This window comes from Pempheris klunzingeri, chromosome 17, assembly GCF_042242105.1.
Source record: "Pempheris klunzingeri isolate RE-2024b chromosome 17, fPemKlu1.hap1, whole genome shotgun sequence".
Classification (NCBI taxonomy): domain Eukaryota; kingdom Metazoa; phylum Chordata; class Actinopteri; order Acropomatiformes; family Pempheridae; genus Pempheris; species Pempheris klunzingeri.
This window is the reverse complement of record NC_092028.1, coordinates 11,183,906-11,211,437: the sequence shown is the minus strand read 5'-3', so window position 1 is coordinate 11,211,437 and position 27,532 is coordinate 11,183,906. Positions and strand designations below refer to the sequence as shown.

The 27,532-nt window shown below is 44.2% G+C and overlaps 3 protein-coding genes across 3 annotated transcripts; 2 read left to right on the top strand and 1 right to left on the bottom strand.

The window, feature by feature from the left end:
• Positions 1-792: 792 nt before the first annotated feature.
• On the bottom strand, positions 793-5,402 carry smcr8a (Smith-Magenis syndrome chromosome region, candidate 8a). Its single transcript, XM_070848046.1, has 3 exons — positions 4,652-5,402; positions 2,347-4,137; positions 793-1,622 (listed from the first exon to the last, which is right to left on the bottom strand). Exons 1-3 carry the CDS (start codon positions 5,251-5,253, stop codon positions 1,160-1,162), a joined length of 2,856 nt encoding a protein of 951 aa, XP_070704147.1. The 5' UTR covers positions 5,254-5,402; the 3' UTR covers positions 793-1,159.
• A 1,382-nt stretch (positions 5,403-6,784) lies between these two features.
• On the top strand, positions 6,785-17,519 carry top3a (DNA topoisomerase III alpha). The gene is made up of 19 exons (XM_070847698.1): positions 6,785-7,229; positions 7,739-7,798; positions 7,934-8,007; positions 8,115-8,190; positions 8,538-8,646; positions 8,738-8,881; positions 9,036-9,206; positions 9,760-9,860; positions 10,964-11,038; positions 11,210-11,292; positions 11,653-11,863; positions 11,951-12,136; positions 12,304-12,433; positions 12,823-12,936; positions 13,040-13,205; positions 13,341-13,487; positions 13,710-13,832; positions 15,140-15,897; positions 16,938-17,519. Exons 1-19 carry the CDS (start codon positions 7,011-7,013, stop codon positions 17,099-17,101), a joined length of 3,111 nt encoding a protein of 1,036 aa, XP_070703799.1. The 5' UTR covers positions 6,785-7,010; the 3' UTR covers positions 17,102-17,519.
• Positions 17,520-22,426: 4,907 nt separating this feature from the next.
• cbx7a (chromobox homolog 7a) lies at positions 22,427-27,261 on the top strand. Its single transcript, XM_070847630.1, has 6 exons — positions 22,427-22,578; positions 23,796-23,839; positions 24,013-24,078; positions 24,221-24,287; positions 25,252-25,561; positions 25,650-27,261. The coding sequence occupies exons 1-6, from the start codon at positions 22,510-22,512 to the stop codon at positions 26,222-26,224; spliced, it is 1,131 nt and encodes a 376-aa protein (XP_070703731.1). The 5' UTR covers positions 22,427-22,509; the 3' UTR covers positions 26,225-27,261.
• The last annotated feature ends 271 nt before the right edge of the window (positions 27,262-27,532 follow it).

Sequence of the window (27,532 nt, the reverse complement as noted above, 5' to 3'; positions counted from 1 at the left end):
AATGCTCGCCAGCAGTTCATATTGGCTGCTGCTGGCCCATATATGGGTGAGTGTGTAGACGATGGCGTTATTTCTCAGGACATGCAATATCACATGGAGCCGAATTGGTCTAATTCACACAGCAAATACACTTCCTCATGCATCACAACCTGAAAGCAGCCTCTGGGAATGTTTACTCCGTGCTCTCCAGGGTCAAATCTACTTAGTAACTATCCAACATCTAATTGGAACAAAACGGAGATTCGTCCGTTACTTCAGGAATGTGTGTTCACGAAAGGTAAAACTTTGAAGTGTGGCCAAGCGAAACAGAAATATAATAAAAGGAAAGGAATCCGAAAGCTTTCTGCCTTCTATAAGCGATGTGGTTAAGAGAGAGGCATGTCACAAAACCAGCTGTAACAAGCCTGCATGGTGCTAATAAGGATTCATGGACAGATTCAGAGAGATGCCTGTTCCTCACAGGCAGAAAATGTCAGCATATGTGAGTCTGTTACTGTGATCCAGAAAAACATGTTTACATATAGCTGAGATGATATCATAGCTGACAAACTACTAGGTGATTGGTGGGTGTTAACAGAGAGCTGTGGCTGAGGACAGACCAGCACCTGCTACACGCAGACATCCATGTTGGATTGAGTTTTGTAAGATGAAATATATATATTTGTGTGTGTGTGTGTGTGTGTGTGTGTGTGTGTGTGTGTGTGTGTGTGTGTGTGTGTGTGTGTGTGTGTGTGTGTGTAGTGAGGAAGAGGTGGGGGACTAACCTTAAACAGGCCAGCTCAAGTAACATTTTTTTCCATGTTAGTGAAAAAACACCGAACAATAAGCAGAGCCGACATTCATCTGCTCGGTTATGTGTGTTTGTAAGTGTCAACATGCTCTGAAGCAAATACACGCAAGTAAACCACTCACTGACATTCTCCACTTACTCTGACTCCTTTTTTTCCGGCACACAGAGGAAAAAAGCAAGAGAAAAAGACAGCAAGGCAGAGAGAGAGAGAGAGAGATCACACAAATAAAACAATAACCAGTGCAGAGTTTGTCCTGAAACTAAAAAGACCGTAGACCTTATTAATATCACCTTTGGTCCATTAAAAAGCAATGGGTCAAAGATGAATTCTGTTAAAATGTGTGTGGGAATCGTCCTCCCAGTATAATATTAGATTTTGTATAAAACGCTGGTGGTGTAGTTAAAACTAAAACAAGTTGCTGCCGCAGCACCACTCCCGCCGACGGGCTGTAGGTAATGCTGAGTGATGAGCTGGCTGAGGTAGAGCAGTATCTGGCTGTCCTCCTCGCCCAGCCCCAGCTGCTCCTGCAGGAAGCAGCGGCGCCGGCCCTCCACGACTTCGGGCCCTTCTGTGGAGCTTACCGGCAGGTGGAGGTGGTGGGTGAAGGTAAACAGGAAGGCCTTGGCTGCCAGGCGACAGAGCGTGCTCTGCAAGTGAAGGAAGTAGGTGGAACCGCGGCGGATGTAGGTGCGGTGGTCGGCTATGTTGGCAAGGAGTTGGCCACTATAGGACGGACAGCGCAAGGTCTTCTGGTCGGCATCCAGGATGGAGATGTAGCGACTGTAGCGTGACAGCGAGTAAAGCATGCTGGAACCCACAGGTGATGCTACTCTGTGGGGGACAGACAGATACTGAAATGAATGTTTTTGCATATTACAGTTTGCATGTGTAATTTTGCCTCATGATGGCAAAATATGTCAGGGTTAACAAAATCTGCACATCGGAGACCCTGTAAAAATTAGCAGCTGTTTTGTTGCAATTCAAATAGAAATGCTTGGCTTTTACTTTTTTTGTAGTAATTGTACAACAGCTAACAGCTACATATAAATATACAGGCATGTCTGCAGAGATGCTCTACATTAACAGCAGTGATATAAAGAAGAAAATTCACAGTTCGATATCACAGTCACAGTGGTGTCACGATTCAGAAAATTTGAATGCAGCCAAGTGCCTCCTCATTCTCCCCACATTTCATGCCTCAGTCAATGAGACATGAAATGTAAAGGTGATCGGTAATGAAAAAGAGGTTCAAGGACAGCTGTGAGGCTGGAGGTTTTATTGTTGAATAGTAAGTTGTGTGAGTCATCGCAGTCTGAGTCACAGCAGGTGAGTAACAGTAGGATTACAAACTACAAATACTAAATATGCCATCATTTTCAAACTTCACACGGATGCAGACTATCTAAGGTTTTGTGAGCAAGCGCAATGTTCTAGTAAATCTATGTTAGTTACAACATCTGTCATCATCATTTGTATTGTCATGTTGGTTAAATGCTTTTATATTAAATCATATAAAAGCATTATATTTTATATTATTAATGCAAACTGGAAATACCTTTGCAATCCAATGAGTTTCCACCTCTGCAGGTCAGTGAGTGTGAAGGGACAGGACAGCCAGGCTTGAACCTTCTCCCCACATTTCCCAGGACCAGGCACAAAGAGGGCCAGAGCAGCGACCAGTCTGCGGACTCTCCCCTCATCTGCCCCAAGCACCACCAGGGTTCTGCCGCTCAGCAGGCACCATAGAGCTTGCATGGCAAAGGGGTACTGTCGGACAAACCTTAGGGCTCCTTGTCCAGCCTTCTTCCTTTGACGTAGGGTCACCACCCCCCCGTAGCCAAGAGGTGAGGTAGCCCGATCAGAACCTGTAGAAGCACTCATGGTGCAGTCTGACCCATCCTCCGCTGATGTGCGTGGAACTGCATCTCCAAGCAGCCCCACGGGCAGCTCCAGCCCGGCTGCGGGGCTTTCTGAGCAAGGAGTACCTACAGCGTAATCGTCCTGGAGTGGAAGTAGGGCCTGGGGCTCCTGGTTGACCACGGAGGTTTGACAGGGCTGTGTATGGGAGCTTTGGCTGAGATGAGGCACCAATTCCGGGGCAGAAGCCTCATAAAGGAAGCCCTCTTGGGACATACAGCATGCTGTGTCTATGGGAACCAACAAGTCAGACTCTATCTCACAAGCCCCATCGGTTACTCCCACACACTCATCCTCCCTGCTGGCCTCCAGCTCAGACACCACTTCCAGCAAAGACACAGGCGTCTGCTCTCCCTCGTTGTCACCCTCATCCTCCCCCGCAGTGGTCTCCATGTCTTCACTGCTGCTCTCCCTCTCCAGGTCAGTGTTATGGTCAGGGTCAGGGGTCAGGTCAGAATCAGGATCCGCACCTTCTGACGTCATACTCGCTAGATTCTGTTGCCTCTCTGCCTGACCCATCCCACTCTTATCGCTGCTAAAGCTTCCTTTGGTCCCATCCGAGCTCTCCTGGGTCTCCAGAGTCTGGTCTGAGGGGGAGGACTCCAGATGGGTCCCCACAAGCCCAAGCTCACTCTCTTGGGTATGGCTGGTCTCAGAGGCTGGGTCTAGAGAATCTGGAGGGTCCAGAGGATCTAGCTCTAGAGGTTCTGGTCCGAGCACAATAGGAGGTGGATTTAAGTGGAGTGTATAGTTATCTACAGCATGGTTCACAGCACAGAATGGTTTCAGTGTTTCCTCCTCATCCTCATCACCATCAACGAGGTCCTCCTCAAACAGGAAGTTGGTAACCCTCTGTTTCCTGCGTAGCATCCTGTCCAAGCGGCGTGTGTGCAGGTAACACAGGTCCCCCCGGAAACTCCTCTCTGTCTCCTTCAGGAGCGCGACAGTGGCCTCGTAGAAAGTGTTGTCGCACAGCTCTTGCAGGGTCTTCAGGCGCTTGTCGAAACATTTTGCAGACTTAGCTTTGATCAGCTGCGGCGTGTAGGACGGCCTGCGTTTAACGCCCTCATCCTCCTCCTCGTCCTCTTCTTCACCCCCTCCATCATTAATCTGACCCTGCCCTTCCTCCCCTTTCTCCAGTTTGTCAGTGTAACTGAAAGGTTTGGCAAGCTTGGCGTATTTCTCTAACAGCTGCTCACACTCACTCAAGCACTCAGTTATACATTTCTGGCAGGTGACTGCATGAGGATCTCGGCGTGGACGTAGATGGTAGGAGCTGATCTGTCTCAGCAGGTCTCTGTGTTCGTAGATGCTCTTTTCCACGTTTGCCAGCTCGTTGGCCTTCTCCACAGCATGAGCAGAGTACATGCACTGACGCCCCGCCTCTCTCTGCAGGCCCTCCTCCTTCTGCAGCACAGAGTGAGTGTACCTGCAGGGAAGAAAACAGAGCTACTGGTTCACACGTGTTCATACCGGCACAGCGAAAACAGTCAGCGTAAATGAGAAACCTCTACACAAGAAACACCTGCAGCAGGGCACATTATTAACTGTAAGATCAGGGTTAGGATTCAGTTATGTTGTTAGACATGCTCGGAGCACGGGGATGGCATTGCTGCTCTATTGGTTGCTCACTTTTACCACTATGGAAGTACTATTACTCACGGCTGGATTACGAAATGAACAAAGCGTGGAACTTCCATGAGACCCCAAAAATTGCGGATTTACTGCTCATCAGTTGGTTTTGGCTATTTGATGAATTGCAGTTTTTTTATGGACCAAGATACAATATCGATTTTGGTTGGGTTTGAGGTTTCAGCAGGGAAAACTCCAGAGTATTTTCATTAATTGTTAATTGTTAATAAATGTTAATTGATTTGGATTTCATAAATTCCTATTGAACCCTGTGTGGTGTAAGAGTTGCAAGGTTGAATTGAAGTTCTTACTCGAGGTCCCGAAGTTTCCTCTGGAGTTCCTTGGCAAAAGCTCTCCTGTTCCCAGCCTTCAGACACTCAGAGGCCTGTGAGAAGCGGAGGGACAGCTCCTGAAACTGCAGCATGATTTTCCTCTCATCTGCTGAAACATACGCCATGCAGAATGGTCGCACAAAGCCCCTCGCCTCCAGGTCGTAAAGCGTAAGGTGATGGACGTAGGCGAACGCCCCCTCCTTTGAGTCGCCCAGCACCACCCTCGAGTCCTCCACAAAGCTGAGCCTTGGGTAGCCACTGCCAGGCGGGTGCCCCACGAAGGAGGCCTGGTAGTCCACTGACATGATGCGAAGGGAGAAGTAGTTGAGATCGAAGGTGCCACAGACTTTGGGGTCATCTGGGATGGTGAGGAGAGGCTGGGGGCCCACCTGCTCAGAGAACTCAGAGATGAGGATGAAGTCTTTGGTGAACTTGGCGTAGGAGGTCTTGGCCCAGGGGTTGGAGTCAGCCAGGGGATGGAGGGGAACAGAGAACTCCTCGGGGAGAGCCAAGGGATCAGGATGTGTCTGCCCATACTCTTCCTCTTTAGTGAAAGCCACCACGTCAGGTGAGCCTATCATAGTGGTGTTGTTAAGCGAGGCATGGGAAACACAACACACTGGGCAGCACAACCAATAGTCATAAACCAGCTGTCAGAGCACAGCTGTGGACGGCAGCCATGTAAAGCACAGTTAGATTGATCATTCTGCTGCACATTTCTTACAGAGGTTATAAGATCTGTTCATTCTAGCAGCCCACATATGGAGAAGATCCACAAAAATCAAGCTCATTTTATCATTTAAAAAAAAAAAAAGGGGGGGGGGGGGGGGGGTCCCAAAGCAAAGTGGGCCCAAAATCCAGCTGTGGCCCTGCAGGAGCCAGTCTACAGGACAAGAGCCTTGATTTTTGTCAGATAAAAATGAAACCAGACGCCTCGACAGAAATACAAATCAGTGTGTCTGTTAACAAAAGCAATTATCTTGCGCCAGTCGCAGGATCCGGGCAGACAGCGGAGCATTCAAGCTGTGCGGGCGACAAAAACAACAGATGAAGGCAGCATCAGTGCAGCGCTCCTCTCTTCGTCCTCTTCATGTCTTCGTGTCCATCGCGTCAGTGCGCTGGGAGCTGGAGTTGGTGCGACAGAAAACAGCGTAGCAGAGAAGCGCTACATGTCATTTTCACATCCTGAGACAGACGCCATATTTACCCAGCTGGTTGTAGACATGTCAGGTGACCGCTTCTCCGCCCATCTGGAGAAATTCCACCCTGAAACAGAAATTTAACAGATGAGTACTTTACATGATCATAATGAGTTTGTGATACGTTTCCTTTAAAGTCACTCCGTCATACATTTTTATTTTACAGTTTACAAGGTATTTGTCTTTAATTAAAGCAGCTTTAATTCCCAGGACTTTAGAAATACTGGGGTCACATCAGTCCCTCAAACATCTCAACATTTTTCATTTTTCACATATTGTTTATTTTGGAAGTTGTTCAGTGGTATTACTGCAGGTTTGATTCAAAAGGAAGTTTGCATGCGTCCTGAAATTACTCTGCAAATCAAATTGAGCTTCAAGATCTGTCTGATTACATGCTCTATTCTTCCCATACAGAATTGTTATGAAATCATAGACCTGTAAATAAAATGTGACTTGACATGAAGGCCTTTTCAGAGCTCCCACTTTACTGTCAGGAATTTTGGCTGAGTAAAAATTGCTTGGTTATATGGTCAGAAAGTTGTCAAATTCAAATATACCACATCTAAAAATACTGAATCTGTAGATTTTATTTAAAAAAAACCCCACTAAATTGTTTTGCAGATTCTGAAATGTCAAAGTGCAAATTCAGATTTAGGGTGGATTTTCTATGTAACGTTAACATTATCATTTACCTAATGATTATTATGAAAAATGTACAATTGATAATAATACAAGACGTGCTGCACATTGCATGTGGACAATAGTAATAGTTATTGAATTATTATTATAAACGTATTTATTCAGTAGTAGTTGGTAGTACCTGGATTTTACGACAGTATTACGACCTTGATTACGGCAGAGTTTGACAGGCGGGCGGGGAATTTGTAAACAGCCAGCTAACAGTACCGCTGTCAGAGGTCGATGTGTCTCCTCATAAAGTTATTAACTAACAAAAGTTTGATGGGTTAGCGTATCTTCCTCCACTTAATTTACCGTGAGTGTAGTTAGAGGACTGGTGGCCATTTTTGTTGCTCTTTGGAGTGTTTGGGAGTGGATACGATGGCTTTAGCTAACAGCCACGCCAGCTAACATGCTAATACAGCGGAGAGACCGGCTGCTTCATGTGAGAGCTGCCAGGTATGCTAGTGCACCTCCTCGGGAGATCTTTGCTTCAGTCGGGACTAGGGGTCCGACGGAGGGGCTTCTGTGCGGTGCAGAGAGGTCTGTGTCCGGACCAAACGCAGCAGGCAGACATGATCCGGAGCCGGGCTCAGATCAAGCGGGTCCTGTGTGTTGCCGAGAAGAATGATGCAGCCAAAGGGATCTCAGAGATCATGTCCAGCGGCAGGTCCAGGAGGGTCAGTCCCGTCCCCTCACCACCACAACAAAACCCCCCAACAGATAGTGTCAACAGTCAGTATAATGCTGCCACGATTCATCAATGGACAGAGAGTGGAAACTATTTCGATCATTGATCATTCGTTTAAGTCCTATTTCAAATCAAATGTTTGCTGTTTCCAGTTTCTCCAATATGAGAATTCAGGGATAAATTTGCCTCCTCATTGTGAGTGAATTGTTCCAGTTTGTGTGTGGCCCACCCCACACTGGATTACAAAATTGTTACAAAGTTGTGATTTTCTACTATTTCCCTGACATTTTATATACCAAACAATGAATCAAGAAAAAAAATCTGCAACTGATCATGCATCCCACAATAGTAATCCATATTGAGAAATCATAAAACAGAGTTATTTATAGTCAGAGTTATTTATACAAATGATAAGTGGGACAAATGGGGAACCCCTGTTGTTCCTTAATGTTTTCTCCTCTGTTGTTCCTCTATTTATTATCGTCTTTTCCATTTCAGAGGGAGGGGATGTCAAAGTTTAACAAGATCTATGAGTATGAATATCATCTCTTTGGTCAGGTAGGTGAATACAATGAAATAATATATATATATATACATATATATATATATATATATATATGTACACATGCACCTGTATATCTGGTCTTTTGTGTTTTGCGTAGTCTGACTATTCTGGTTTCATTATTTCTCCAGAATGTGACAGTGACAATGACATCAGTATCAGGCCATTTACTGGCTATGGAGTTTAAAGCACCGTTCCAGAAATGGTGAGTTAAAGTAGTATCCTGTTGTTTTTCTTTTTTTTTTTTTTTGTATATGTAGCATCACACAGTGTCATAACAACGGATTGTATTTGCATCTTTTCTCTCCAAAGGCACAGTTGCAATCCTGTGCTGTTATTTGATGCTGAGGTTGAGAAGTATTGTCCAGATAACATGATACAAATCAAGGTATGTTATTTACTGTCCGTCCTTTCAGGAGTCACAAATCAAAAGACAAATCTTGACTTGGTATTTGCATGATGATCCCCATGGGATCTGTCTTTAACCACATTGTGTGTGTTATTTTGAGGTTTGATTGATATTAGTAATAGTCACTGTGGCAGTTTAAGTCCTTGCCCAGATGATGAACATTTTTTTGCTTTCTCATCTCTCAGCAGTAGAGGGCAACCCTTTTCATTTTCATTTAAAGGAAATAATGATGAATATGGATAACAGAAATGGATGTGAAAGACTTTTTTCAATCAAATCCTCTTTTTTCCTGCCTTGTTCTTTTCGCTGCCACTCTATCTCTTTAGCGGACCCTGGAGAAAGAGGTGAGGCAGTGTCAGGCCTTGGTCATTTGGACTGATTGTGACAGAGAGGGAGAAAACATTGGCTTTGAAGTCATAGATGTCTGCAAAGCAGGTATAATAGTATTATGTGTGGACTGTTTTGTTGTCATCCACAGATCGTCCCTCCTAATCGAGTGTGTGTGTTTTGTATGTGTGGTTTTTAGTGAAGCCAAATTTACAAGTCTTTCGGGCAAAGTTTTCTGAGATCACCACCAACTCTATTCGGAGAGCTTGTGAGACGCTAACGGAGCCAGATGCTAACATCAGCGATGCTGTCGACGTCCGTCAGGAGCTGGACCTGCGGATAGGTAAGGTAGCGCTCTGAAACTGCACAGAATAATACATGATTACATACAAACGCAGGTGAAAAAGATTCCTTCACAATTATGGGATGGCCCGACAGTAAATGGTTCATACAGCATAACCACACCCCGTTCTCTCTCCTGTGCTTATCTTCCTCAGGTGCATCTTTCACTCGATTCCAGACACTTCGCCTGCAGAGGATCTTTCCAGAGTCTCTGGCCAACCAGCTGATCTCATATGGCAGCTGTCAGTTTCCCACTCTGGGCTTCGTTGTGGAGCGCTTCAAAGCCATCCAGGCTTTCATACCTGAGACGTTCTACAAGATCAAAGGTACTAATTCACCCACACACAGATCCAATGGAGATGTAGGTATTCAGAATTTAAACTGACTAGTGCAGCGTTGTTCAGAGCGGGCTGAATACTTGGCTACGATGTGGGGGGGGATGTGTGCCTGTTCAGAGGCTGATTGTTTGCACCTTTTGTACCTCTCATCCAAGTGACGTCACTTAACACTGTACTCCCGTTGGTCGTCAGCAATATATCCACCAAGTATGAAGTCAATCGGATGAACAGTTCTCATGTTATGCATACACATCTGAGGTAGAGAGGCCGCCATATCAGAGAGGTGGTATTAGTGTCGGCATATTTGAGAGGTCAAGTTGTATTTTAGTGATATCTTCAAATTTGCAGATTTAAACAACTCACACTGCACTTCCCCGGGTGCCCAGCAATACACTCTCCAAGTGTTAAGTTGACCAAATGAACAGTTGTTGAGAAAAGTGAAGAATACAGACAGGCAGAGACTCCTTCCTTTATTGTTGTCTTTATTGTGATACTCAGTCCTGTTCAGTCCTTCTATTCTTTATGTCTGTCCTTGTCTCAGTGCTGCATGAGGTGGAGGAGGACACTGTAGAGTTCAACTGGAAAAGAAACCGTCTCTTCAACCACACAGCTTGTCTGGTGCTGTACCAGATCTGCATGGAGGTACGTGCCTGCGCGTTTATACTGGGCACATTACTGCGTATAGATATGAATCCATGCGTTGATAGGCTCTCTGTTGGAGTCTTAAAATGAATTAGAAATCTCTTAAGTCCTCCTTAATATTAGAATTTGAAGTTGATTTGTGTTGATCAACATCAAGATGTACTGGTACACTTTTTAGGTCAGTCAGCTGTTGCTATTGTGAGTTCATTGTTTAGAACAGTTGATGTGACAAATCTGAGGTTCTTTTAAGCCATTTTCTATTTAATGTGTGCTGTGCAGATAACACTTCAGCAGAGACTTTAAACATCGCTGAGTTGTTTACATCTGCAAGGAAAGGCCAAACCCGTGACTATCAAAAGTCATTTAAGTCAGTCACATTATCGATTTTGTTATGCTGCTTACTTTATTAGTTTATGCATGTGAATGTAACACTGAAGTTCTGAATGATGAGCATTTTTATTTGTGCTATTTTTCTTATATTATATTATATATATATATATATTATATTATTATATTTCCTATAATCCCTCAGTCCTTTAGGTGGTTATGTTCTATTCTCATAATATGCTAATTAAATAAGGTAATTTGAATTGCTATGTCACCAAAACTTGAAAACCTGAACCGCCGTGACCTCTTATGTTCGTTTACACACTGGGCACATTGTTACATGTCAAACCCCATTCTCTTTCCCATGTTTCATGTCTGTATCACAACTATTGCAATCGAATAAAGACAAAATGGGAAAAGAAAAAAAAAATAATGGGTGAAAAATGTATTCATACTGAAAAACTGCAAAAATACACTGATAATTGCCCACCTAAAAAGGCACCATGGACTGTGACTGACCAATTGTGTGCGTGTGCGTGTGTGTGTGCATGCGTGTGTGTGTGTGTGTGTGTGTGTGTGTGTGTGTGTGTGTGTGTGTGTGTCTACTTTGTGGTGTAAATGCATCCACATGTGTGTAACCTCTCCTCCACCTGCAGCTATGTTCTCCGGAGGACACAGCTGTAAATCTGAATGTGTTGTCGACTTGCCTGAATAAATTGGGCTAAAAGCCACGTGTAGAAAAGTACACATGAGAACATCCTTTCATTCATTTCCAGGATCCCATAGCAACAGTCACCTCAGTAACCAGCAAACCCAAGAGCAAGTGGAGACCGTTGCCTTTGGACACTGTGGTAAGTATGCAAAGTCAAAGAGCCACACTTGTACATACGCTGCATCAGAAAAGGTGTCTCTTAATGGTGTAAAAAAACATTTTGTCTGTCTGTGTCCTGGATCCTCCTAACAAAACCCCCTCGCTAATTTGTTCCACTCTGAACAGACTTCTACCTTTATCTCACCAACAGGAAATGGAGAAACTGGCATCTCGGAAGCTAAGAATAAGCGCTAAAGAGACCATGAAAATTGCAGAAAAACTCTATACCCAAGGGTGAGTGCATGTTAGATAATGTGCATGCATACTGCTGTCCACACAGTAACGTATTGTCTTAGTCAGACCATATGCTTAATGTTCTTATCAGTTTATCCTCCCACATTATTTTTCATGTTTCATTTGAACTTGTTTCAGTCAGATCGCTGGCCTGAAGCCACCTTATTTGAGGCTTTGTGGTGTCAGTGAAATGGTCATATGCATTTTTTGTTTACACCACCTCAAAGTCATGCCTATTTTTGTACATTAGAAGTCACCATCTGGCAAGGTTGCATGTTTCAGGCGCCTAATAGATAAGTTTACCTGCAATGTCACTTTTTCCAAAGCGTTCTCTCTGTGAAGTTGACTGTGTGTGCTCAGGTATATCAGCTACCCCCGTACAGAGACAAACATTTTTCCTGCAAACCTGCCTCTCGGCCCCCTGGTGGAGCAGCAGACACAAAGCCCAGTCTGGGGGACGTTCGCCCAGCGGGTGCTTGACCAGCCTGGGGGTCCCAATCCACGGCAGGGCAAGAAATCTGACCAAGCCCACCCCCCCATACACCCCACCAAGTACAGCCATACACTACAAGTAGGTCAAACAAACACAAATCTGAAGACATTTCTTTAAACAATAATGACAAGTGGACTAAAAAAGTTATGATTCTTCTGTGTCCAGGGCAACGAAGGACGTTTGTATGAGTTCATTGTCCGGCACTTCCTGGCTTGTGTATCCCAGGATGCTCTGGGGCAAGAGACCGTGGTGGACATAGACATCGCCCAGGAGAAGTTCTCCACTTCGGGACTCATGATCATTGCAAGAAACTACCTGGACGTTTATCCATATGACAGGTGGAGCACCAAGGTACGTTGTGTTTGCATTGATGACAGACTATGAACTCTGTGAACTCACTACACTGATATTTTTGTTTATCTGAGCTTATTCATCACAAGGCTTCTAAATTAATTAAACTACTTGTTATACTTGCTTGTGTGAGATATATCCCAATAAACCTGATTTGTATGTGTTAGGTGATTCCAGTGTATGAGCAGAACTCCCAGTTCCAGCCCTCCGCTATCGAGATGACAGACGGACAGACGAGTCCTCCGCAGCTGCTCACTGAAGCCGACCTCATATCGCTGATGGAGAAGCATGGCATTGGTACAGTGAAAACACATACAGACGGACACAGTTTTTAACGTGTGCCAACCACTAACAAAGTATTGATGACAATACGCCATTGCCAAAAATTTGACTCCCATTCCATCAGTGAAATTCACATAAAACCACATTTTCTGTTGCTGTATATATAGTTTCACAATATCATCATATATTTTGGTATAATAAATGTCGCCGAAATGTCTCAATTAAATCAGACCATTTATATATTAAATGGGACCATCTATTTTGTGTTTATTTAGTGAATTAAATAAAACTCAGAAAACACCTTAGTGACCCGCTTGTCAAGTCAACATAGAATTGTTGTTTGTTGAGGAGGAACTGTTTGGTGTCTAATATGAACTGAAGTGTATGAACTGTGTTTGTCATAGGCACCGATGCAACCCATGCAGATCACATTGAGACTATAAAGAGTCGCATGTATGTGGGCTTGACAGCTGACCAGAGGTTTCTCCCTGGAGAGCTTGGCATGGGACTGGTGGAGGGTATGCACACACACGCACACACAGCACACACACACAGCAGTTGTCACCCAAATAAGTAAATAAATAAATTATCATCTACACAAATATGTGTGCGTTTGTTTAGGTTACAACTCCATGGGCTATGAGATGTCCAAACCAAATCTGCGTGCTGAATTGGAGGCGGATCTCAAGCTGGTATCAGAGGGCAGGAAGGACAAACAGAGCGTGCTGCAGCACCACATCCAGAAATACAAAACCGTTTTCATCGAGTCCGCCAGGAAGGCAAAGAAGTTAGTTAGGATTTATATTATAGTAAATTTGTGTATTTCCAATTCATTTGGATTAGTTTCACCTGCCCTGTTATCATTGCTGGCTGTTGGTTGTTGTGACGAAGGGGAGAAGTAATTTTTTTGCTGTTACCTCAGGTTAGACGAAGCCCTGGTGCCATATCTGGGCGCAGCTCAGGAGATCACTGAGGCAGTGCAGCAGGACATGGAGATCCAGCTGCCGGTCAGGAAGTGCCCTCACTGTGGGCGGGACATGGTGCTGAAGAAGAAGAGGGAGGGGAACAGGTAAGACAAGACAAAGCACAGAAGCTTAAAACTATATTATTAATATATAAGAAAACAAAAATGCTGTGTTTCTCGCAGAACTTTAGATTTTAATTCAGCACCTCTTATATCCCCTCATCTCCCTCAAGGTGACATAGATGTAGAACAATCTATCAAATTCATGCTGTGTTATTCTTGCTCTATATAACTACACTGCTCCACCTGTCCTCCACCCTGCTGCAGTAAGTACCTGTCCTGTGTGGGCTACCCTGCCTGTAAGACAGCAGTGTGGTTCCCCGACACGGTGCTAGAGGTCAGCAGAGATGACAGCGTTTGTCTCACCTGTCGGCCGCACCCCGTTCACATGTAAGTATTTGTTTCATACGAGACCATGTTAAATTTAATTTCTGTACACATCCAACACAGGGAACTGTGCAAAATTGTTTATGACCAAGATAAGTTTACATTTTATGTATATTATGCACTTTATTCACTGTAATTTTACAATCAAGAATTCTTCTAAAGTGTTCTCTACAACCAAAATAAAACTATGCATACATACAATGTAAACTGTCATATTTAAATTATTTCAAGTAATTTGGAAACTGCACAGAAGTTCAAATAACTTATCATGACATGGTGATTGCATTAACCTAGATTTAAAAGCCAAACCTTTCATTTAAACTGGAGACCATACACACAAAACATCCATGGCATTGCTAGTCTGTTTAGATAAATAAAAAAAAATGACAAAATGAATGAAAGTTTAGAAGACCAGTTGATAATCTGTTCATTACAGAGCCCCATTAGAACATTTCAAAGCAGAGAAGGAACTGAATTACACATATACAACCATGGCATTTAAATGTTATTGCTATAAAAGTTAACCCTCACTGATTTACAACTAAAGGCTGCTTTTTTCAGTTCCTGGTTGTCAAATTAACCCGATGTAGAAATAACTCTGCATGCATGGTCTTTGAAATTGGTTTGAATTTTGCTGCCCTTCTGCTTTGGTTTTACTTTGCACTAAATACTTTGTGTGTGAGATGCTTCAGTGCACATAATTTCCTCTCATCACAATTCATACTCGCACCAAGTACGCGACTTTGAAAACAGCACTTCAACATCAAGTGCCTTATTTTGCCTTGAGCACACAGCTTACATTTCTTAGACTAATGAGAAGGGTACGTAGGCACTCTCTGCTGTGCAAACAAACACAGATGAAGCTCTCCGTAGTCTCAGCAGTGCAAGAAACTTGTCAAAATCCTTGTTTACGCAAGTGGGCGTTAACCCCTTGAGCACGTGCCTCAGCTCAGTCCAAATATAGGGCACGCTCACTAGTATCGAGCCAAAGTGCTCCACACCAGCATCTGTTACCATAGCAACCAATGTGGTTGGAGCTCAAAGTTGAACTTCAGCACTTAGTCTAAAACAATATCACCCTTTTTTTTTATCAGATCTCACCCAGCAGTTTCAGCTTGTTGGATAACTTGAGATGCTGCTAACAGCAGATGTATGAAAAATAAACTGTACACAGCTCAGTAATAACTGGTGAATCAGAGCTCAGAGCAGCACAGTTCATTTTTTATATTGTTGTTTGAGCTCCACCACACATGCTGGACTGGAGGATGACTCTGTTAACATTCCTCCCCTGTGTGTCTTATATTGTTCAGGTTGAAATTCAAGTTCCGCAGGGGCAGCCTCCCTCCCATGATGCCTTTAGAGTTTGTCGGCTGCATTGGTGGATGCGATGAGACGCTGAGAGAGGTGCTGGACCTTAAATACCTCAGAGCAGGGGGAGCTGGAGGAGGTGGAGGAGGTGGGACAGGGGGAGGAGGGGGAGGAAGAGGAGATGATCCTCGTCCACCAGCTCCAAGGCCCCCAAAACCAAACCCCCCCAGAGCCCCAAGTTCAAACCCTCGACCTTCCCTCCCTCCTGTCCCCTCCTGGACCCCGCAGCCACAACATCCACCGAGTGGCGGCGGTGTCACTGTAGACGCCAACAGTGACGTCATTGTTTGTAACTGCGGTCAGGACGCGCTCCTCCTGACCGTGCGTAAAGACGGTCCCAATCAAGGTCGCCAGTTCTACAAGTGCAATGCTGGGAGCTGCAACTTCTTCCTGTGGGCAGATCAGCCAAGTCAGCAGGGAGCACCGCAGAGTCGAGGGCCGCCGCCGAGAGCACCACAGACCTCCCAGCCTCCGAGGCCCTCGCTGGGGTTCAGGAACACCACCGGAGGAGGCAGAGGGCCGGAAGGGGGTACAGCCGGAAATGTGGGACAGATGATGTGCAACTGTAATGAAACAGCAGTAACGCGCACGGTTCAGAAGGATGGTCCAAACAAAGGCAGGATGTTCCACACCTGCGGGAAACCAAGGGATCAGCAGTGTGGCTTCTTCCAGTGGGCTGACGAGAGCGCACCTCCACCAGGCAAGGCTCACACTATACCCTCTTCTTGGGTTTGTTTCTCCCCACCCTTTTTTCCTTCTTCTCTCTCAGGGGCTCCTCTCAGGACCTCACACAGACACACACACAACATTAAAACTTGCTTTTGAAATATTCAACTTGTTATTACTCTGAAACAACTATTAGAACTAATAGCTAGATTACCATGAAGTTAGGTACAGACATTAGGATGATTAGAAATAACTTTGGAAATACCTTATCTTTTCCAAAATCAGAATTTTTCCATAAAATTTTGATCAATCTGGTGCTAATTAGCAAATGTTAGCATAATAACACAGTAAACTAAGATAAGCATGATACCCATTAAACATCAGTATGTTTGCATTGTTGACTGTTAGTCTTGTTAAGTGAGACGTTCTTGGATTTCTTTTAACAATTAGCAGCTACATTGCATTAAAAATGGGCTACACATTCTGCTTGTATTAAAAATAGATCACTGAAACACCTTGGTTACATAAATGAGTGTGGTTGCATCTAAAAGCACAGAATTAGATATTTGGTACTTTTAGAATCTGCTGGGACTTTTGGAGAATCCATCGTCGGATACTTTTGCTTTTGCTCTTTACTGTGTACTTTCTCTTTCACATTAGTGGGACGAACACCCATTTGTGCATTTAATTTGATTCCTCACCGTTCTCCATGATTCTTGCTGTCATATCATTTGCACCATGAGCCTGCAGTCAGCTGATGCTTTGTATGTGCTTTGTAGAACACACCATGTTTATTAAAAATACGAGCTGATACGAGCACGCAAAGCAGAAAAGATGTACGCTCAGATCAAACACCAGAGAGAGAGAGAGAAAGATCCTTCTCATCTTTATTTAATGATAAAGAAAAGCTGTCACAACTCATAAACACTCCCGTTTGAGACGCTGAGGCCTCCACTTACCAGGCTGACACAGTGCCATCAGTCCCAGAGCACACAGAAAAATCTTTTGTGCTTGTGCTTCCTCTGTGACCTCTAACCGCCTCACGCTATGTTTGACCTCTGTTCCCAACGCCAGGTGGATTCGGTGGTGGATTTAACGGTGGCGGAGACGGAGGGAGGAAGGGAAGGAGGAAAGCGGGAGATGCCACCACTAACAAACCTCCAGCTGCTAAGAAACCTCGTACCTGCGGCATTTGCCACATGCCGGGACACACCCGGGCCACCTGTCCCGAGCGGTGACAGCTGGTTACAGACAGAATGTGAATGTGAATTACCGAAGTCTATGACTGTGTGGAGTCAGGTGTGATTCGTCAAATATGCAACAACTCAGACTGAAAGTATCTCCTCACAGGTGGCAGATGTCTTCTTCTGGTATTTAACCAAGACCCGGTGCTCTTCCTGTAAAGTCAAGTCAAGGCAAGGCAAAGACGTGTATTAACTGTGGCTTAAAACAACATCAGATCATAATCAAAACTGTTGCAGTATACAAACCAATTATAAAAAAAGAGGAATGCCATAGACATTTTGTGTCTCAGGTAATTTAAACTAGACCTTTCGTGCCCTAATTTCTGTGTGCTTGTTCAAGATGAATGGCTCTTCTTTCGTCATCTTGCTGTTAACTTTTAGTATCTGTTTGGCCAGTTTTGCATCCCAGAATGTTTACAGGAATTCAACATTTTAGGAAATATGCTTATTCAGTCTCCAGCCAAGAATTAGATGAGATGATTGATAGCAGTCTTGTGTCTGTACAGTAAATATGAAGCTATATATGAAGCTAACTGTCCAAAGTTTAAAAAAAAAAAAAAAAGAAAAGCCTGCCTAATGTACAGTTCACTAATTAACATGCTATATATCTCACATATTTAATCCATACAAACACCTTAGTGTGAAAAAAAACGGAACCGTTTATGCTGGTTTATGTTGAATTAGAGTTAGTAAGTGTATTTTCTAAAATGTTGAACTTTTCCTTTTTAAGCTAAGTGCAGCATTTTCAAGCAGACATGACATGCTCCTCGCTTCACACTGTCTGAACTCTTTTTGCTGCCAGAAGGAAAAACTCTTGAGTATAAAAGAAGTCGAACCACTTGAGAAATAACCGCAGTCACCTGAAGGCGCTGAACAGTTACTGGGAAGTTTGCTCATCTGGACCGAATTACTCCCCCATCCATTTCTCTGTGTTCACAGTCCTGACCGCTTGACTGAGCTGACTTTACATGTCAATACATGTGCATTTTAAAGAAAAAAATATTTGCACACATTTCTAATTAATGGTGTAATTAATAGTCTGTGTTAATATGTTGACTTTAGGTTTACCTCACTGTCACCATCCATGTCTTTAGTTGTGGCCAAGTATTTTTTTTTGGTCGATTCATCAGGTGGTTGTTGGATGAAAAAGAGTTTTTACGTTGTAAATATGAATGCAGAAAAGAAGAAGTGGTTGGCTTCACTCTCCTGAGGAATTTTCATTACTAAGGAATTCTATTTTAATATTAATGACTGTCAATAAACATTAATATACTGCAACTTTCCGTGGTTATTTACATGTTTACAGTCAAGCACAGTTTTAGTTTCAGCTTTGGTTTTATTTCGGGTTGTTTGTATTCTTCTCTGGTTTTGGTTTTGGTTTTATTCTTACCACTCCACATAATGAGTAAATATTATAGCTCTAGTCCTTAATGCATTTTAGGACACACTTTCAGATTCAAATAACTGTTACACCACATTACATCATTTATTACTGTCTGGTTTGTGCATCACTTTTCCACTTTTCAGTAGAAGTACCGAAGAAGTACTTGCATGCTTTAGGTAAAAGTACAGTAGAAATACTTCATTACAAGCAAAAGTCCAGAATTCAAAACTTAAAGCAGTAGAAAGTATCGAAAGCAAAAGTACTTCTACTGCAGAAAAAAGCCCCCCCTCTGTGACAGTTATTGCTTTTACTATATGTTGGAAGATAATTACATTTTACTGCACTAGTTTGTTCAACTACTGATTTATACATTCACAGCAAACACATTAATCACATGTTTTGTTTGTGAAATTGCAATCTGCAAAGTAAGCAGTAACTGCAGCTGTTAAATGAATGTAGTAGAGTTAAAAAAAAGAAAAAAAAAATCCAGTCCACCCCTCTGAACAGTAGAGGAGGAGGTTGAATGGGAACACTGGGAATGGATGTGCTTCCTACCGCTGGTCCTGCAGGAATGGATGTGTGTGTGTGTGTGTGTGTGTGTGTGTGTGTGTGTGTGTGTGTGTGTGTGCCCATTGGTAGAAATGCTATCGGATAAGAAGCCTCCACTCAAAGTTTGCAGCTTTGTGCTTCAATGCAGGATTTGAGAGGTTTAGTTTTCCCAGAACTGCTGCTTGTAACTCTGTAACTGAACCAAATGAAGTGCAAACCCTCAGGGGTGAAAGAAAAAAGGAAAAAAAAAACGGGGGGGTGGAACAAATTAAACCAGAAACGCGTGTATTCCCGGCATGAAGCTGTAAGTTATCCTGATGTTTTCTTTCTCTTTGGATGTTCCAGAGAAGTGGCGGTGATTTTACCGTCACGTTTGGTGACTCATATGTGAGTCATAACATGTGGGTGGGAGCGCGCGCTGCGGTCCCTCCTGCCTGCCGTGTTGTTTTTGCCGCTCCGAGCTCAGCTCCCCTCTCCGTTACTGTAGTATCCGGGCAGATAACAAATCATGTGATCTCTTTTCAGAATTGCAGAGATCACCACCTCGTTACGGGAAAAGCGCTCCTTCATGCCGTAACGCCGGTCCCTGCGGGGCGACTACAGCAGCACCGGGGGAGGTTAAAAACACCGTAAAACACCACGAGATCACGGATAGAAATCAGAGCTGTAAGAGCTCCGTCATGCAGGATCGTTACTGATCGTAACAGAGCACGGTGCACAGTGAGATCTCCAAGCTGCCCCGTGAATACCAAAAATGCATCTCTAATCATATTAAAGTTGTAGTAAAGTTGAAGTACTATAGGAGCAACTTAAAGGAGCGCTCCGCCAATTTTACACATACAGTTCAGTTTACTTGTCACAAAGAGTGCCACACATCCTGTAAAAACATTTGCATGCTGTCCGAAATCGACAGAAAATAACCTTGGTGGTGTCACCGGGGTTATTTTGCGTAGGCAGGACACTAAAATCTGAAGTCTGAAAGATGTAGGTGTTTCCCAGGCAGACGGGATCTGATGAGGAACTCTCATCAGTTGTATTTTGGGGGAATGTAGGATTAGTTTTTGAAGATGATCCATTCAAGGGACTAAAAATCAGGATGTCTTGGCCGCTGCTGGATCGAATTTCACCATCATTCTTTTTTTTTGTGACAGACTGAATCACTGGAGTTCCCAGCTCAGACACTAAGGCCTTTATTTTAGAAATACTGCAGCATCATCATTATCATTATTTTAGGTTATTTTCTTAAACAAAAATACCAAAATTTCACAGATTGCAGCTTAATATTTGTTAATATTTCAGTTTTTCTTGGTATTCTGTGATAATAGTAGTTGAATATGATGATTACCTATGGGTTTTGGACCATTGCACGGAACATTTACATAGGTCAGCTTGTGCTCGTGAAGCATGTGAGTGGTATTTTTTACAATTTTGTGACACCTTAATGCGAAACAATCATCGAATACATAATAAAAAGTAAATGGTAGAGTAGCCTAATCGATAAGAAAAATAAGTGGGTGCTGCAATTTAACTTTTTTTTATTTCAAATCCCACGTTCACTGTGAAATGATTTTACTCGTATACTCCGCTTAATACCACAGATGCCACACAACATCATCCAATATCATTGGATTATTATGGGAATGCCTGGTTCACATAACCTAAGAGGTCAAAGGTCACCGCTGGACCAGCAGGTCACTGTTGGGTCAGAAGAAGTGGATCACTATTCTGCCCTGAGCTGTTCATCAACTCTTACTGCTGTGTCATCATCAGCATCATCATCCAGCTTTTCAGCAGTCGCCGTAGAAACAGTTGCCATGACACCCACTGCCCGTGAGTGATGCAAGTGTTCCAGGTGCAGAGAGACCATGGACCGTATGGAGGTACTGTGTGTGTGTGTGTGTGTGGTTACAGAGAGTTTTACTGTAAACTGATCCACACCGGCCTCATTGAGAGACAATAGGAAATTGGCTCTGGGCCTTTTTTCCACAGTAGTCACCGTACCTTTTTGTTGTATGCTGCTCCCACCTGGGGGCAAGTAGATGTTCAGGTGTATAAAGTTAGGTAAGTGTGTGTGATCAGTGACTGTGATCACACACATACACACACATACACATATCAGTAGTCATTATCATCACTGAGATCTCTTTCTGCAGATAGGTTGCTTAGCATTCAGGATGTAAAGACTTTCAGCAGATTTGTTTCCATATTTGGATCAAACGCGGCTGGAGGGGTGGACATTTCCACCAAATAGTGAAGCAAGGCCTTCATTACCATTGCAGATTCGGATCTTTCCTGCCTTTACTACTGTTACATAAAAATAGATGAGCTCACACTGTGTTTCATGCTCAGGCTGGAGTTCAGTGTTTTAACTGCACAACCATTTGACCGTATTTCACTTGGGAAAGAGCCTTTAGATCAATCACAGTAATCATATTTTTAGGCTATAATTGGAATGACACGTGGTTCTGTTGGTTAATATCTTAAAGGAATAGTTTAACATTGTAGGAAATAGACGAACGCTTGTTTGCTTTCTGGTGGGGAGTTACGGTTACAGCAGCCAGCCTGTTAGCTTAGCAGAAAGACTGGAAGTAAGGGAAAACATCTGGCCTGGCTCAGTCCAAAGGTAGCAACATCTGGCAACCAGCACTTATAAAACTCACTAATTGTTTTTTAATACATACAAAAAGTGTAAAAAACCAAAACAGAGGCTTGTTACCTCTGGACAGAGCCAAGCTAGCTGTTTCCAGTCTTTATGCTAAGCTAAGCTAACGGGCTGCTTGCTCGAGCTTAACGTTATACTTGTAACTCATACTCTCTGCATGAATGTGAATGACTGCACTTCCCAAAATGTTGAACTATTTCTTTAAAGTAGCAAGAATGCATGAAAGTTTGACACTGAATTAAACAAAACATAAAGTCATGTCACTTTGGATCTCACTTTTAAAAAAAGCATTGATTGAACTGAATTAATGTTATTATGTTTTGTAATGATGGTGAAATCACACATGATGCAGCAGTGTCGTCCCCCCCCCCCCCCAACTTTAGTTTCACATTAACCTTGTCTCTTTGACCCTCCTCCCTCCTCCTCTCCCTCTCCTGCACTCTGCTCCAATTTGCGTGCGCGGCCCCGTGAGCCCGGGCACGCATTGGGGGCTCGGCCCTACGCAATGGAAAGGGGGCGCGCCCGGCTTAAAGCAGCGCGTTGTCCTGTGTTGATGTGTCGCAGATTTTAAAAAGTGAGGCAGGCAGGCAGCTGGAGTTTGGCGTGAGGGAAGCGGAGCGGCACAGCGCTCGAAACAAGTGTTCACACTCGGAGCGAGCGGCTGCAGAGACTCTCCGGGGGGGCTCCTCTCTCCTCCTCTTCAATTGTTTATTATTATTTTTTATTTTTTTTATTTCATCCCTGCCGACAATAAAAGCGCAGATCCAGTCCGCGTCCTGTTTGGAGCGTGTGGAGCAGCGCGCGGCGATGGAGCTGTCCTCAATAGGAGACCAAGTGTTTGCAGTGGAGTCAATAACCAAGAAGAGAGTGAGAAAGGTAAGAAGAGCGACCAGTGCCACACTTCATGTAACTTACATAACTTATTTCCCTGAGCTTTATGTACCTGACGGGGCGACAGGCTCAGTGTAGCATCCTCTGTCCTCATGCGCAACAAAACTAGGCTACGCAGTTTCACAAGTGTTCGCGCAAAAAGAGACGCTCACACTATAACACACTGTTTGGTTTATTAACTAACTGCGCCAAAGTTGAACATTGTTTCACAAGCCCGAGTCGCATCCTGTAGCCTTCCTGTGCAGCTGCCGATGTGCTGCAGCATGAACGTGTTTTGAAGGAGCCTACGCAGCTGTAGTAAAACGTTACAGGGGGGTGTGTGCGTGTCCTGAAAGCGGGGATAGTACACGGGGAGCTGCGCAGTTCATTTAAGTTACGCCAGCGAGCGGAGTGGCGGTATCTGGGAGAAACTGCTGCGTAATGTCACTGGCTGCTGCGTAATGGTGACCCATTGATTTACAGTGGAGGAGATGCACACTGTAACGCTAGATTATCCTCACAGCGGATGATTTAGTTGATTAGTGGTCGTTTCCTGACTCGGCATATGCGCATATTCTGTGAAGTGAGATACTCGGAAAGTGCAGTGCGACATCGCCTTCATGTCATAGTTGCAGGACGCCGTAAAGTTTAGCGTAATGTTATCAAATGGTGAAACTGCACGCGCGCCGTCCTCGTAAACAAACACTTTTGCTCAGTAATAGTTATTTGTCACAGGGGATGACTGTGGTAATTGTTTCAGGCTTGCCGCTGGAGCGTTGCGCAACACTACGTTGTTTACATGTTCCCGTGGCCCCACCTATCCGAGCCACCGGTGTAACGTTCAGGAAAGATCCCGAGCTTTGTAGAAGCGGGCTGGTGTAGCCATGTGCGGTCACGTCACCGCGATGCCAGAGAAAGGCTGCTGTTTGGAGGCCACCCAGCCCCGCTGTCATTGACGTCATCCCTCAGAAAAACACAGTGGAAAGGGAGAAAAAATGTCCATGACCCTCCCTCCCTCTCTCTCCCTGCCTCCCTCCTTTCTCACTTTAAAGTGACAGTCATCCTTTTCCCTCTCACTCACAAGTGCCTTAGCGGCTTGTTTCCGCATCACACAGGAGCAGAGTTGAAGTGCGGGTTGTGTTAATGTGTCCGACTTTAAGCTGCATCTCCCGTAAACTGACCCCCCCCCCCTCCTCCCCCTGTGTGTGTGTGTGTGTCCGCAGGGTAATGTGGAGTATCTACTGAAATGGCAGGGATGGCCCCCAAAGTGAGTAAGCCTTGAGTCATCACCCAGTGACCTCATCCCTTCAATACACACATACCCAGTAGCCTTTTCAAAACAGCATCTCAGGCACCTGAGCATCATGTTCTGAACAGACAGACAGATAGATAGATAGATAGATAGATAGATAGATAGTAAATGTGTGTGTATGTTTGCAGGTACAGTACTTGGGAACCAGAGGACAACATTTTGGACCCACGCCTGGTCCTGGCCTACGAAGAGAAGTGAGTAGTCATGCAAAGCTTTTTTTATGCTTGCAACGCACTTTTAATGGGTTTCTGTTTGTTCCCTCGCTCACAGCCCATGTGTCTTTGTCACTTTGTCTCTTCGTCCTCTCCCGCCCCTCTCTTTCTACCTCTCTCCCAGTCAGGAGAAGATCAGAGCTCTGGCCTACAGGAGGAAAGGTCTCAGACCCAGGAGGCTGGTCCTGCGGGTAACGACACTCACCTTTCTTCTTGTCTCACCAGCCTTTGTTCACCTTTTTGCAAATTTAGCGTGACACATGGAAGCAGTGCGTCATCAAGTTAGTGTTGCACCTGCATCTGAGAGACGTTTTTTCCTTTTAAAGGACGATGTTCTGTTTATTATTATTATTATTATCATTATTATTATTGTTAGCAAATTCCATGAAAAGACCAAATCCAACAATGTATCAATCCTTCCTACTGTGTCTGTGGCTCTCAAGCTGGTCCCCGCTGAACACGTAATCTTTAAAATGGATCATGAACATATAGTTCATATACTTTTTGAAAGGGTAGAACATTTTTGGCCACTGTAGTTTCTGGTCGAACAGAGGCAAATAGTCAACTTGTTGGGGATTATTTTTAGCGGTGGATCGATGCACGTTTGGTGAGCAAGTGAGTATTTATCATAATAAAAGAAAAACAGTGTGACTCATTCATGATATTCCCATCAGCCTAAGCTGTACTTTATTTTTTGTGTTTATTAGCAAATGTTCGCATGCTAACAGGCTAAACTAAGATGTTATAGCTAAATATCGTCCTGTCAGTGCCGGCTTGCCAATGTTAGCATTTAGCATATAAGTACAGTCACACTGAGCTACTAGCATGGCTGTAGACTATAGTCAGTCAATCAATCAATTAACCAATCAATCAATCAACCAATCAATCAATTAATCAATCAACTGATAAATAGTCAATAACTTTTCAGTAGGATGGAGTAATTGTTGGTTTTGATCTTTTCATGGGATTTGGTGACAGTAAAAAAAAACGATAAGGAATTTCATAGTACATATTCTTTAAGACTACTTTAAGTCTTTAAGCATTCATTCTGTCACAATTGTGCAGGAGAACTCCAAACCAAATGATACAATTCTACCTGGAAACAGGGAAACAGCAAAATGTAAGGAGTCACCTCTCACCTTTGCTCTGCCCCAGAACATCTTTGCCATGGATCTCCGCAGTGCCCACAAAGAGAAGCCCCCTCCTCGACTGCGTCTCTCCCTCACCCGCGCCATGAGCACAGATGTCGACCAGGGCGAGCGGGGCAGGGTGTACCGTCGCCCAGCCTGGAGGAAGAGCAGGCAGAGGGTATCCAAACAGGGGCCAGAGAGACGCCCACACAAAACCATCCGTCCACTGAGGAAGAAGGAGGCGCCCATGGAAGAAGACTGGTGCAGCACCAGCGAAGAAGACAAGCAGGAGTCTGAAAGCACCACAGAGGAGAGACATGATGGCAGTTTATATGGTTAGTTTGTCTATTTAAAAAGTCAGTAGCCTGCTCCTGACCTTTGACCTTTGAAAGCGAACAAAAAGTTTCTTTTTGTCTCTTTAAGCTCAGTCGGAGTGCAGCTCCCCGCCCTTGCTGGAGCGACAGGATGTGGAGATGGAGGAGAAGGTGGATGCCGACCTGACAGTAGTCGGCACAGAAACATGGACTGACAGACCAGAAGGAGGGACTTCAGAAATCAGACAAATCCAAAAATTTGCGTGCGACCAATCAAAGGACAGCGTCTCGGTGCCTGACACAGGACCAGGACACCAGGCGGTTACCGCTGGCGACAGGTCAGACTGGCACAAAGGTGAGGAGGGTGTGGAATCAGTGCCGGAGCCTCCCAGATTAGACAGCAGCGTTTGTCCAAGCAACAACGTGACCTCGGTGATAGTGAGCGTTCAGGGGAGTGGTGAGACGGCAGGTGACGCTGTCGCCGTCTGCTTCCCTCTTGAGGAGGGGAAAGAGGAAGTGAGAGGTGACAATCAGAGTGTTACTATGGCGACACCGGGCAGTCAGACTGCTCTCACTGCAGCAGAGCATCCCAAGAAGGTGCTTGTCACGAATGTGACTATCAACTCTCTGACGGTGACTTTTAAAGAAGCCATGGTGGCTGAAGGCTTCTTTAAGGGCTATTGAAAGTTGCAAAAGAAAGATGGAGGGAGGTCAAAATAACCATAATTAGACTTGCCACTCATTTTGTACATGTCAGTAGTCGTGTATGTAAGATAATTCCACATGTTTACAAAGCTACACTCATTTCCTACTGAGTTCAGTGAAGAAATTATTGCCTTTGAATAAAAAATGAGTGGTAATTTTATCATTGTGGCTCATTTATTAGATGTGATAGGAAGCCTGAGGCCCCCAAAAATGTGCTCAAATCATCCATTGCAAACCAGGGGACTAAATGAATCTCAGTGGCAGGTTTCATTCCCGGGGCCGCTGGGTTTACAGAGAGCGGGAGACAGATGGTGAGACAGCAGTCTAACCGTCCACATTACTACTTCCATGCAGTTAACTTCTCCAGTCGTCCTCAGTGCTTTCCAGCCAGACGTCAGATCTGTTCTCGGGGGCCCGTTTCAATCGCTCCTCTTTCTTACGAATAATGTTTTGTAAAGACATTGCTCTTTTTTCAGTATTCGCAGAAAGCTAACCGCATGCCCTGTCAGTCTGCGCCACACATGCACAAAGTCCTGTCCTGTGGTTTGTTGAAGAGGTCTATTTCTGTCACAAAAGAAGAAAAACAAAGAGAGAATTAATGCCTGCCGCTTAGGTGCAGTTCCGCATTTCAAGGAGGATGGATGCAGAAAAAAGAAGTACACAGATGTGTTTGCTGTCTGTCTGTCCTTTTACTTTTCAAGTATGAAATGCTACCTGGTTCTATTTTTGTATTACCAATTGATAGTCCACCCTTTTCACTAGCCTTTGTGCATTTCAAAAGAGGCAATATCAGTTTACACTGCCGCTGTCACGCTGTGTAGGGTAATGTGCAAGTGGAAGCAAATGTATGTTAGGTCAGACTGTAGTGAGCTATTATTTATTGCATGTCACGTGTATAAGCTATACTAACTTATGTCACTCACCGTATCTGAGTCAGTTCTCTGGCAGAGTTAAACTGTGTCTTCTCTCTAAAAATGAATTTTTATTTTGATTGCATTTCCAATAAACATGTATGAAAATAACTGCCTCTGCGATCATATTTACCATGTGGGATTACTGTGAGTGAGTTTCATGTACATTAAATATCAGACAATAGAAAGCGCACATCACAGCACAACTTAAAGACAGCTCTCTTGTGCTCAACGTGTAATGAAGCATGAAGGCGGTACGACTTGGTGATGTTCCTGGAATCCTCAGGTGTTTGGGGTCTTTCAACATAGTACACCATCCTCAGCTCCAGCTCAGATCAGCCGTGTCAGTGGTACTGTGGATGGCTGTCCTCTTCCT